The sequence below is a fragment of the Cryptomeria japonica genome, chromosome 8, assembly GCF_030272615.1.
Source record: "Cryptomeria japonica chromosome 8, Sugi_1.0, whole genome shotgun sequence".
NCBI classification, from domain to species: Eukaryota; Viridiplantae; Streptophyta; class Pinopsida; order Cupressales; family Cupressaceae; genus Cryptomeria; species Cryptomeria japonica.
Window position 1 is genome coordinate 582,589,381 of NC_081412.1, and position 13,261 is coordinate 582,602,641.

General features: G+C 35.2%; 1 protein-coding gene across 1 annotated transcript; it reads left to right on the plus strand.

Moving 5' to 3' along the window:
* Nucleotides 1-10,740: 10,740 nt before the first annotated feature.
* LOC131057973 (transcriptional regulator TAC1-like) lies at nucleotides 10,741-11,280 on the plus strand. The gene has a single exon (XM_057992050.2). It carries the CDS (start codon nucleotides 10,741-10,743, stop codon nucleotides 11,278-11,280), a length of 540 nt encoding a protein of 179 aa, XP_057848033.2.
* Nucleotides 11,281-13,261: the final 1,981 nt, after the last annotated feature.

Consider the following 13,261-nt stretch of genomic DNA (forward strand, 5'->3'; position numbering starts at 1 on the left):
GCATCTGCCATTAAATTTATGTGCATTGGGTTGCCTTATCAATGATTTTTTATTCCGATTATCTAGTGGATTCCCCTGATTTGCAGTACAAGAGCTTTCTTCATGCTCAAATCCAAGACCTCTAGTGTCTCCAGTGTCTCTTTGATCCTTCAATAATTCATCAAGCCTTACAAAACTGACCCTAAACTTTTCTTTGTATTCATTTGCAGCATCCAGATCACTTCTTAGGATTGACATCATTCATTCCAACTTTTCTCATTGTTCTGTGATTGCACCAACTTAGTTCTCAATACATCATTCTCATGCGCCAACCTAATGCACTCCTCAAATCTGTCTTTCAGTGACATAGCAATATTTTCCTCATTCTTCTTATGATCTTCAATCTCCTTGGACATCCTCATATTCATGGCTTGCATTTCATTCTTCATGACACCATTCTCCTGGCTCAACTTCTGACATAATTTCTTAAGGGCATTCTTCTCTTCATCATCTGGATTTTGTAAAAGTTCCTTCCTTTTAGCCTGAGCAGATGATAACCTCTTCTGGAGGGTAAGAATGAATTCCTTTGAAGAATTCAACTCATCTTGTAGCTTCAAGTTATTCAACCTTCAACATCATAGTCCTCAAGTGCTACTTCAAGTTCCTTTTGTAGGTTCATCTCCATGGATTCTAGATTCAGGATCTTCCTCAAGCTATTAGACTTATTCTAAGGCACAAGGCTCTGATACCAATTGTTGGAATCCAAGAAAACTAAGAGGAGGGGGTGAATCAGTGTTCTTCCGGTTAGAATAATTTTAACCTTATCAACAAATCCCCTTATTAACTGGTATGCATAAAACAAAGTAACGATAAGTAATATCAATGCAACCACATGAATCAACACCATAACACAAATATTTATATGTGGAAAACATCAAAGAGGAAAAACCATGGTGGGATTGGTGACCCACAATATCTATCCACTGACCAAATGAATAAATATTTCAAGAGGGGCCTACACATGCAAGAAGGCACACTGCTCATCACAAAAGGAGTCTCACTGACTACAGATCCAAACACTGGATTACAAACAAAAAATGAACTCAAAATATGCATCTGCTATGCTAGATGAGTTCCGTTTAAAGCACTGTCTATACTGGTTATACTGTAACCTCCCTGACCGATATCTTAGATCGCTTCCCAATCCTCTAGACTAATAATAAAGACCGATTGCAGATCTTTAAATTCGCATTCTATCGATCAAGATAACATCACAAAACCTTTCGGATCACTTGTCTGTTATATCTCCCATATATCCACATCATACAAAATGACCTAACCCAGACTAACTTATATACCCATTTACATGAATAAACACAAATGTCTTATGTCGACTTCCAAACATATCACAAAAGATAAGACACATGTCGGCCTAGATAAAATATAAAACAATATGATTGTTGCCACTTCCATGATTGTCGAATCAATCTCCTATGTCGGCCTTAGAATACTGGTTCCAAGTTTGTCGGTTCCCTGAATGTCATTTCCTTGAATGCTAGTGTAGTGAATGTTGGTTACCTTGATTGTTGTCAATTGACAACAAACATCTTTTACATTATTTTTAAGAATACAATATATTAATATTCAAATTGTTATATTTATTGTACAACTTTTATTTAATATAACCTAATTTTTACCGTCCCTCCTTTTTATATTAAAGAGGTTATAGAACATATATTGAAATTTTGTCTTTTTCTTTTTTCGTTGTAGTCTCTAGCACATTGTACGATATTCTTGGTCGATATTTTATGTCTCAATCAGTGTCAATGAGTCCAACGATATTATTATGTTTTTAACTCTTGTAAATATTGAATTTTATGTCGAGGTATCTTCATTTTTTTTAAATTATGTGAAGTGATGTGAGCAGCGGATGTTTTTTACCGACCCACCATTCCTATTAGTGAACATTACTCCCATGTTGATATGCCGAGGTGGTTTTGTGCTTTCGACGTTGTTTTCTTCGGTGTTGTTTCGGGATAATAGGTTTTTCTTTTCGAAATTAAATATATGTAATTTCTATGTTAATAGTTTTTTTTTTTTTTAAAGTGAATATGGTAATTTCTATGTTAATAAAATAATTTTTAAAATAAACTGAAACATTTAGGAGTGTAAAACATTTATGTGTTTTGTAATTTAAGATGACAATGAAAATGATTATGTTGTTTCATAATTGCAAATGCATCGCATGTATTTATACAATTATAAATATTTTTTGAAACTAATAACAACATAATCGCCTAACTATACAATTAAATAATTGATATTCGCTAACATTACACCAAGATTCCCCCCTACTACATTGTTCTTGCGAAAGTACCAAGAGAACCCCTTTAAGGCTTACATCACAAAACTTGTAAATGACATAATATGAATACACATTTTTGAGAAGATAATTTCCTAAAGAAACAAATCTTGAATCAAGTGGGGCTCCATCAAGCTACCTTGTGACCCTCGAAAGGGTATATAGCTTTGAGCTTAGTTCTTGAGTTCTCAGTCCCATACCCTTGAATCACAGTCTTGAATTATTCGAACAAAATTTATATTGAGCTACAACAAAGCTCCATCATTGTCTGATGATCATGAAAGGGTATAATTCTTTATCTTAATCTCGAAAGCACACTAGACAACAATCTATATTGAGCTCCACATAAAATCCTAATATCTCCAAAATCAATCTTCACAATACGTTCATTCTTCAAATTTGTCAACATGAACAAAGAAAGCTAAAAGAGGGAAACAAGACCGAAACACTAAAAATTCTTCTCAAGAATGACATCATCTCAATGTGAGAAGCTAACTTGAGATGATGGAAATTCTTCCATCCTTTGGTGCCATTGACCTCCTGTATGACCTTTTTAGTCTTTACCCTCCAAAACTAGCACTAGAGGAAGTACCACAATATCTAATAGAGAAATAATAAATATAATCACTTCATCAATAAATCCAAATGTGATCATTAACAGGGGAATTGTGTGACACTTTTCCTTGTATTAGACTACTAAAATATATCCTCATAGATTGCATAAACATCTCATTGTGAAAATTATTGTAGGAGAACTCAATCTTTCCATGGTATCATAGATTTGTAACAATGGAACACTAACATTCTCACCTATCATTTTTAATGTTAGAATCTCTAGTAAAACAAACATGTGAGTCTCTAAGAGCCCTTATATTCGTAGATTGGATGGTCTTCATAATTGCAACACTTGTATATACAAATATGCATAAATGAATTTCCTCCAACATGGGCAAGTTAAGGTCATACCACCTATAAGAAGCATCATAAAATAGCACATAAGGGATCCATAAATTCAAAGATAGTATGAATCATTGATAACTTTAAGAAATCTCCCCTCCAAAAAAATATAAAATCTTGGTGAATTTTTATTTATTTTGGACAAAAATAATAATTTTTATTGGCGAATCTCTCATTTTTAAAAGAAAAATATCAATTTTATTGGCGATTTTTTTTACATAAATTTTTTTTGGTAGAAAATCTTGTCGAACCTTAGAAAATTGTGAGATTTTGCCAAGATCTAGAGGCAATGGAAAGCACAAATAAGAGAGAACAACATATATGATAGGAATCAACTGTATTCTATCAAGATGAAAATATTGATCAATTGGATCATCAATCGTTACATATAATGAATGTCCATACAAACAAAGTAGATGAGCTTTCTTATATAGGCAAGGCTAGGTGGATATGTGAGCACACAAACATGACATGTGGCTCAATAAGAAACAAGGGTAGGTAGGAGAAACAATATAATATTCCACATGAGGTGGATTCACCCACTGAATGTGGAGTGTAACAACAAGATAAGTCCACAAAAGGTAGAAATTCTCCTACACACACTATCCCAATGTGGCACAAACACCCAAGTGTCTCATACCCGAACTACTATGAAATGCATTTCCTAAGTAGACTTAACTAAGGTGTAATAATATCCAAGATGAATAATTATTTACACCAACACCCCCCCTTAAGTGCAACTTAGGGGAATGCACTAAAGTCTACAATGTAACTAAGAAATGCAAGATGGGTCCCGGCTACGAGGCCATGTTAGGTACCCATGAACAAATGCAAATGCATGCAAACCAATGCAATGAAATCTCTCACAAAGCAGGGAAAGAGAGAAAAACCCAATGGGAAACAACCCTCCCCCAAAAGAGAGATGAAGAAATCACACAATTCTCTCAATGATGAATGAGAAGAACAAAAAAATGTCCCCCCATAAGAGAGAAGAAAGACCATGAAGCCCTCCCTCAATGTCGAATCTCTTGCAAGGATGGTCCCATGATGTTGACCAAAATACCTCCCCATAAGGAAGAAAGAGAGCCAATATTGCACCAATAATGTCAAAGTGTGACAAAATCAGGTACCAATGTCAATGACGATGAATCACTCATTGCAACAAAAATGAAGATTAGGCATGGAGACAACCTACTTTGAGCATCATCTGGATACTCGTAAATGGCAGAAATACTAATACAAACCAAGTCTCACGGGAGCCATGCACAAATGTGTACAATCTAAGTCTCAATTGGAGACATGCACCAAGTCTCACAAGATATTCCTAATCTACATGTATAAGAGGACTACATCAAATAGTCAACAATGACAAGATACGAAGAGGCGTAACACTTTATGATAGTGCGAGTACAACATTTCTCATGCAAGAGCATACATCATGATAAAATATTCAAATGTGGAAACATGAAAATGATGCCACCAACAAAGAAGCCCTATAGAATACTACAGATGAAGATGCCTCCGAATGGAATTTCACCAAGAGATATAAATGAGCAATTGACCCCCCATAAAAAGATCATGTTGGCACTTGAAAATAATGGTGAAGTGGGCTTCTAATTTCAATGATTACAACTTCTCAAAATGAGATCTAAGAGACTTCAACAAATACTACTAATGATCTAAATTGAGATCCAAACAAAATGCAAGTACCAAATATGCCAAGAATGGCCAAATATAAAAAGTACAATTTATACTCAAAAACACTGCAAACAAATGGCAGATTATGAAAATAGATGAAAAAATGTGCACTTTAAAAAAAAACGGCACCTGAAAAGGAGGTCATATGACCCCAAACGAAGTCTCTGAAGTTGTAAAAATTGGGATTTCACGATTTCCGAAAACCCTGTATCCAAAAATCAGAAAAATCCTACACCATTGTGTAGATCACAAAATTCTACCACAAAACAAAAAAAAATTCTCAAAAAAATGAGTTCGGATGAGTGATATCGCTATTTGCGAATTGCCTGCAAAATTATAATTTTTGGAAAATTTTCGTCCTAGCTTCAAACTTCATATGCCTCTAGATTTGGCCTTCGAAGTCCGATTTGGATGAAACAAAAAACAAAACTGGCTTTCTTGGACCTCCTCAATCCAGTGCTGACCTCGGATTTGACCCATCAAGCTTCAATAATAACTTGCAATAGAAAACTCCAAAATACACAACCCCAAATAACATCAAATTTCTCTCAATTGGCAAACCAATGACACTCTAATGGCTCTAGTACCATGTAGATTTTTTCATCACACCAAAAGCACGTACTTGTAGTTGAGAGGGATCTCATCATGGATATAGTCGCTACGCCAACACCCCCCACATGATAGAGCCAAATACAACCACGTACCATGTAGGATTCACACCCACTACGTACCACGTTGATAAGCCAAGCTTATGCAAATGAAGGGTCTAGGGCTTGAGGGACTCAAACCGATGACCTACGCTCTGATACCATGTGAGATTTTGCCAAGATCTAGAGGAAATGGAAAGCACAAATAAGAGAGAACAAAATATATGATAGGAATAAACTGTATTCTATCAAGATGAAAATGTTGATCAATTGGATCATCAATCGTTACATACAATAAAGGTCCGTACAAACAAAGTATATGAGCCTGCTTATATAGGCAAGGCTAGGTGGATATGTGAGCACACAAACATGACATGTGGCTCAATAAGAAACAAGGGTAGGTAGGAAATAGGTGTGGGTAGGTAGGAGAAACAATATAATATTCCACATGAGGTGGATCACCCACTGAATGTGGAGTGTAACAACAAGAAAAGCCCACAAAAGGTGGAAATTCTCCTACACACACTATCCCAATGTGGCACAAACACCCAAGTGTCTCATACCCGAACTACTATGAAATGCATTTCCCAAGTAAACTTAAGTAAGGTGTAATAATATCCAAGATGATTAATTATTTACACCAACAAAAATAATATGAGTATGTATTAGTTACTATTGTAAATTTAATTTTATTATAAAAAAATTATTATAGAAAAGTAGAGGCCTAAGGTGGAAATTATTAATGCGTTAAAGGGTAGGTACTACTTAATTTAGTTATTACCATTAATTTAAATTAATCTATTAGCTCTATTTGTATTTTGTTAGATTAAATATACTTAAAATTTGCAATACTCATGGGGCCTAAAGTTATTTTTATACCATTGATTTGTATTGAGGTCAACAATTGAAAAGCAACTCAGCCCCCATGAGCATTACAACTTGTAGGTATAATTTACCTCATGGAATGCAATGATGGTCATTAGATTATATTTTTAATCAATGGTGGCAACTAAATATTGTTGATAAAACCCTAAAGTAACTAATAATTATGATGTATTATTGGCAAATTAATTAATTTTTTAATAATAAATTCTAGAATTTTGGCAAATCTGATCCAATCATGTATCGAATATTTTGGTGAATCTTTGAGTTCAAAAATTTAATAAAATAAACTATTTGGTGATTTAAATAAGACTAAAATATTTTTTTGTAAAAATGTGGCCATTTAGATCACCTTAAAACTTGAACTATTAGCCAAATTTTGATTTCCAAATTTAAAAAAATAGCCAATTGGCGAATATTAGCCACTAAAAAAATCACTAGTATGAATTATTTGAATAAATAATGCATACTAACATGATTCTTTTGGAATTGATCTCAAACCCTGGATACAATGGAACAAGTATAAAGAAGGAAGAGAATATGAAAAGAAACTAAGGATTTTGGGTCAATATGGAAGGGACCTAAATATCTCAATGCTTTTCATTCTTCTCAAAAGAAATAAAAAATATTTATGAAAAATAAAAGAATGAAGATACATATAGAAGAAAGTCACAATAGGTTCAATCACTTTGTATCCTTGTGCGAACAAATCATCAAGGCTCATCCAAAGAGAACTTAACAAACAAAACACACCAACCAACACATTATGGGGAAAAATAGTTGCATACACCCAAACAATAAAAGACAAAATTTAACACACTTAGGAGATGGTTTATAATAAATTGCTTGCCTCCCAATCTTTCTGATCTAAAGAGGTGGTGGAAAAGTTGCTAAACAAGTTACAAGTGGTGCAATACAAATAGATAATACTAGTTCCATACATGAAGGACCTTTCCCTAAGGAAGGATTACCACATGTATCCCTAGGAGCTAGAGTAATTGCTTGAGAAAATGTTGACATTGAATGATTTTCCATAGTTATCAACCATGTCACCCAAACCATTATTCACTTGTATATCAAATAGGTGATGTGACAATACCAATGACATTATTGCAAGAATTATTGACCAATGTAGAAGAAGAATCTTCAAGAAGGGGAATACAATAATCTTATAGAATTGACAATTACATAATGTAGTAAGAGTTCAATCTTTTAGCTAGGATGTGAAAGATAAGTATTGGTCTTATGAGGGAATGGAGGGATGTGATTAGAAGTAGGTGAAATTAAAGATAGTTTAGGAGGGGCCAAGTCAACATTTGACTACTTAGGAGAAACAAAACTAGGGGAAGGTTCACTTCTTGCAACAAGATCATGATCCATAGCATGATGGCATATCCTACATTCTCTTGCACTGTGATTCCATTTCTTATACGGTTCAATAGATTTTGTAGAAGGATTCAGGGCATCACCCAATATTAATTCCTTTTCTTCCTTCACTGTATGAATAAAGGGAGAAATTGAAGGAACCTCTAAACATTAAGAAATGAGAAAAGGGAAATTTTCACTCACAATGGATTAATTTTTACTATATTCCAAAGAAGCTGGACAAATAAAAGAAATCTTAAAGTATGAGAAGGTCTAGATGATATCGAACACTTCTCTTATTGTCCTACATAGGATGGTTGGGGTGGTACCACAATATAAACTCTAGAATCTCAAGGATAGGGTAGAATACTTAGCATAGGATGAAAGTTAACTTTATACTTATGGGATAGGAGGAGTTACTTTAAATTGTGCTTATAAATATATAGATTTAGAATCCTTCATGAACATAGTGTCAAATTCTGTTATCAATATTTGCAACTTTATAGCTTTTAATAAATAGCAATACCTTTGTATGCAATTTGGAGGATACTCAATGCTTCATTTAATTTTATTTCTACCACAATCCTTGGGAAGACAAAAAAAATTTAGAAGAGAATCTTGGGATTTAAGCTTTTGTTATCCTTGAGAACGTCCTACTCTTTTTGAGATAATATATTATGTCCATTACTACATTTGTGTGCTTAGCAAATCCATTTTCATGTAATCTCTCATATGTATTGAGAATATCCTCATTATGATTCAATGATTTGAAATTTGGTAAAACATGTGTTAGAGAAAGATATCATTGACGACTCTAATACTTAATAAAGAAATTCAAGAATATTAAAAATAAGATGATATACACAAAACCAACACTTCATTTTATTCATAAAATACATCACTGTGTTGATAAAACATGACTTCTTGCAATATTTAAATCAAGAAAAAATGAACTCTTTACGTACTAACTTTTTCATCAATTAAAAAAACAAACTTTAATGAAAACTAATGAACACTTACTTCTAAATCATATCCATATTCCTATGCACCATTAGATTAATCTCCTATTATTATATACATCAACTTACACACACACATTAACATTACATCTATATGGATCTCTATTATTGTGGTTTTGATGAAGTATGTAACCCTAGATGATAGATTTACTAGGGCCTACATGCATCATTTTGTTTTGTTGAATCATTTTAGGCATAAAGAGAAGAAAAAAATCTTCTTTTTATGGCTTCAATTAATGCTAGTATAAAGGACCACATAAAAAATAATTCCTCTGCTTTGCAAGGTGGTTTGTTGTTCCTCATTCGTGAACACATCAAAACCCTACCCTCCCCATTGTCTAGGTTTCTTGAGGCTTCAATCGATTCTAAGGAAGGCGAGCATATTAGTTTTTCCTCAAAGGAAGAAGAATGGAACACGGATTTGGAAGGCTTGGACTTTGATTCTGGGTCTTCTTCAAAGAGTGCCCACCAAGATAAACATGGAAGACCATCCCCAATGTCCACTTCACATTCTGACTCTCTTCCTTCTCACCAATCACTCCTGAACAAATCTTTCTAGATTCCGAACTAAAGTGGTAGATCCCCTGTCTCGAAGCTCAATGCCAATTCTCCTCTCTTCAACATGGAAAGGAAGAATCCTAATGTTGTTCTGGTTGTCGCCCATGATGCGACTATTGGCAACTTTAGGATGTTTAAATGTGTCTTTCATGAAATTAGAGATATCAATGTGAAAATGATGGCTATTACCACTAAACAAGACCCTCAAACTAATGAAAAGTGGATGATGGATCAGAGAAAGACTATGGGAATGGTTAGTGATATGAAGAAAGATTATGACTGCAGGATTTCTCAGCTATAGGAAAAACTCAAGAAAGATTTTGAAGGTAGGCTGAGTAAAATGGAGAACAAATTCCAAAAATTTAATGAAAACTTAATATCTCTAGTTACCTTCAGTTACCAAGTGACTAAGAGTTCGGCTGAGAGTATAAATACCATGTTTTTAAAGCTTGAAGTCACCCACTAGGAAGGAGCTACAGTGGATGTGGAGGTGCTAGATAAAAAGATAGAGGATACAGTGGGACCGTGCAAGAGAACCAAGGCTAACTTGAAGAAAAAAATTGCTAATTAGGAAATTTAGGAGTTGAAGAAGATTGCATTAAATATGACTCAGCTAGAAACAAAGGTCGTTGAGGTCGTTAAGAACTTGTACTAGTTTTTATCCTTTTACTGTCTCTTTCCTAGCTTTTGGTTTTGTGCTAGTTTTTTGTTGTCTTTGGGCTGCAATGAATTTGTTTATCTTTATGCAACTTTTTGATGCAGTTCTCTGTTACAGAATTTCAGATCCCTTCAAAACCTATTTGTTCCACACACCTATTTGTTCCACACACACGCGCGTGCAGTTCTTTCTTACAGAATTTCAGGTCCCTTCAAAATCTATTTGTCCCATAAACACACACAAAATATTAAATACATTGAATATTAATCAATGCTGGCTGGAATTATATACTCCAATAATCAATATAAAAGAGCTTTGGATCAAACCTTAACGTTGCATAGATAGCGTACACGTGAAACCTTGGAATTATCAATTGTTTCGAGGCCGGTCATAACAAATGATAATCAACGTAATGCCAAGTGTTGATCACGCACTTTTAGTTTGTCTTGTTCGGATTCGGATTCCTACGACTTATGCTTAGGAATCTTGATTTGCCAATCCATCATTCTCTATATATGGCTGCCAAACCACTTTAAAAGCCCATTGCGACAACAATTTTAATCACCAAGCGCTATTTTTACGCTTCCTTTTTTTTGCGATATTTCATCTAAGAATATGCCTTTTCACCAGATTGAAAATGAAGAAGTACAGCAGAATGGAGAGCAGGCTAACGAAGCCGCAGGTCACATGGAGCAAGTGGCATCGGGACCGTCGGGACAAAATTGCTACGAATGCATGTTTTGCAAACGAGGATTCAGCCGTGCGGAGGCGCTTGGCGGTCATATGAACATCCACCGCCGGCACCGGGCTCTTCCGATGCTATCTTCATTAGTAGTATGTGACCGGGGGCCTCGCTCTTCCTCTCCTTTGCCTTCTTTATCTTCACCGGCTCCATATGACCAGGCCGCTTCCTTTTCATTAGTCTCCAATTTGTGGGCAGGACACAGTAGTGAAGAATATATTCGGGAGAAGACTTGCGATAGAGTTCAATTCTATTCTTACAGTGAATCCTTTGATGAAAACCCGCAAATGAATGCTAAAGGTAAGGAGATGGGTTCTTCAGAGGATGATGAGGAAGTCGACTTAGAACTTCGACTGGGACAAAGCCCTGCTAAGAAATTGAGACTTAATTTACCATATCTCGAAATTCTTTGATTTGTTTTTTCATAACAGATCGACTGGAACGCTAGAGGAGGCAGCATATAAGCTATGTCTGATTGTTTTGGTATTTGAATTGAAGTGTCATGGCAGTAACAATTTTCGTTGCGCTTGGTTTTTATGTTAGGTTTCTGAGGTTTTTTATTCATTTTATGTAATTCGTGATATATTTACAATATAGCTGAGTGTAGTGTATTGGGTCGATCAGTAGAGATCTCTTACCTTCTGTAATGTGGTAAAAATGGGTGATGAGGAAAGCTTTTTTCTCCTAGGAAAGGAGTGAAGATTTTGCAAAAGATTATTTTCAATCTCTCACACACATTACATTTAAAAGAGGGGGAGAATTCACTAGATCCAATTTCAAGAGATTTAATGCTAAGTGAATTGACAATGAATTTAGAAAGTGAAAGTAACCCCTCTTTTAGAATGCAATAGGTTGAATTATACGATTTAAGACTAAGTGTAAAAGTGACAAAGAAATGATTAAAATTTGAGATAGAAATGCAGGATGAAGTTGTGCACATGGAATTAGCAGTAAAAGGCCGAGATGAAACTCCCCTGCAAATTTGGGCAAAAGTTGTTGGGTCCGTGTTGAAAGTGCACACAGTCCTCCGAATAATCTATGAGCCCAAAAAGGGTTTTTCCGCCTTTGAGAATGAAGTCCAAATCTACAAATACAGTTGCGCACCTGCAACCTACAAACAAAAAAGAGAGGAAATGTTGTTGGGATTGGGGGTTTGCCTTCAGGTCAAACCCCAGTTTTGGAATTAACCAAATGATAAAAAGTACTTGCAAGTAATAAAAGTAAAATGACTGAAACGGAATTCACCTCAAGGAGGATGTAATTGAAATGTTGATAGAGTTGTTTGAAGGATATATAGAATTGAATGTCAAGAGAGATCTCCACTTCAATGGTTGAATCCTTGACTTGAATGCAACACATAGCCCTGAAAGGAGACTTGAGATGCTCAGTGGATGCTTGAATGAACACTTGAATGCTTGAATGCTTGATTTCACTTAGGATCACAATTTCCTCTTCATGTATGTATCTTCTTGAACTTCTTGACCTATGCAAATGGGAGAGAGAATGCATCTTATATATTCGCCAATTAGGGTTAATTGACTAATTTTTAGTTATAGGCCGACATAGGGAAACTTTTTTTGCTTCCAAAATGCAAAGTTTGAATAGAGGGATCCCAAAATATGGTAAGGACAGGGGCGCTTGTCCTACCCTAATTTAGGATAGGAAACAACAACATAAAGTGCAGGGTGCGAGGAAATGCAAGCTTCGAGCAGTGTGAGCATGTCTCGAGTCTCCAATCAGGTTTAGGGATTCGTTTCGCCAATGTGAAGACCCAAATGTGGTTGAAAATTGCAAGGTCATAATTTTATGACGCTACATTTATCCCCCACTTTAATGGGAGTATAAGCATATGCCAATACTACAAGTACAAGGATACAAGATTGAAAGACTTTCACCACATCAAAGAGGCAAAATACACCAAGCCCCCAATGGAGTAAGGATCTTACGACATCGATTGACAAAGTAAAAAGGAAGATCAAGAGACAAGGACCAGGACTACATGTAGCAAGGTTTCCCTCACTATGAGTCATGAAAACCAAGGATACAAAAAATTACAAAGTAAAACCAAGTTCACTAGGTAACTTTGAGTATCAAGAGGAAAAATATGAGCGGAGTGTATGCCCCCACGTTAAAGCGATCGTGCACGCCTTATTGGGAGAGATTTCTTCAAGGTAGGATACACCCAAGAGAGAGAAAGAGAGAGAGAGAGAGAGAGAGAGAGAGAGTACGCTATCGCAAGGATAATAAACACAAACATAAATCATGAGGTAGTTTTGCTTTCCTCGGAGTTAGTATGCTATATGATAACTCATGTATATCATATATATGTATAGAATAATCATCATTCCCCAAAGAAAGGAAACTACCTTGGAAGAAAGGGAATAGAAGGTGTCT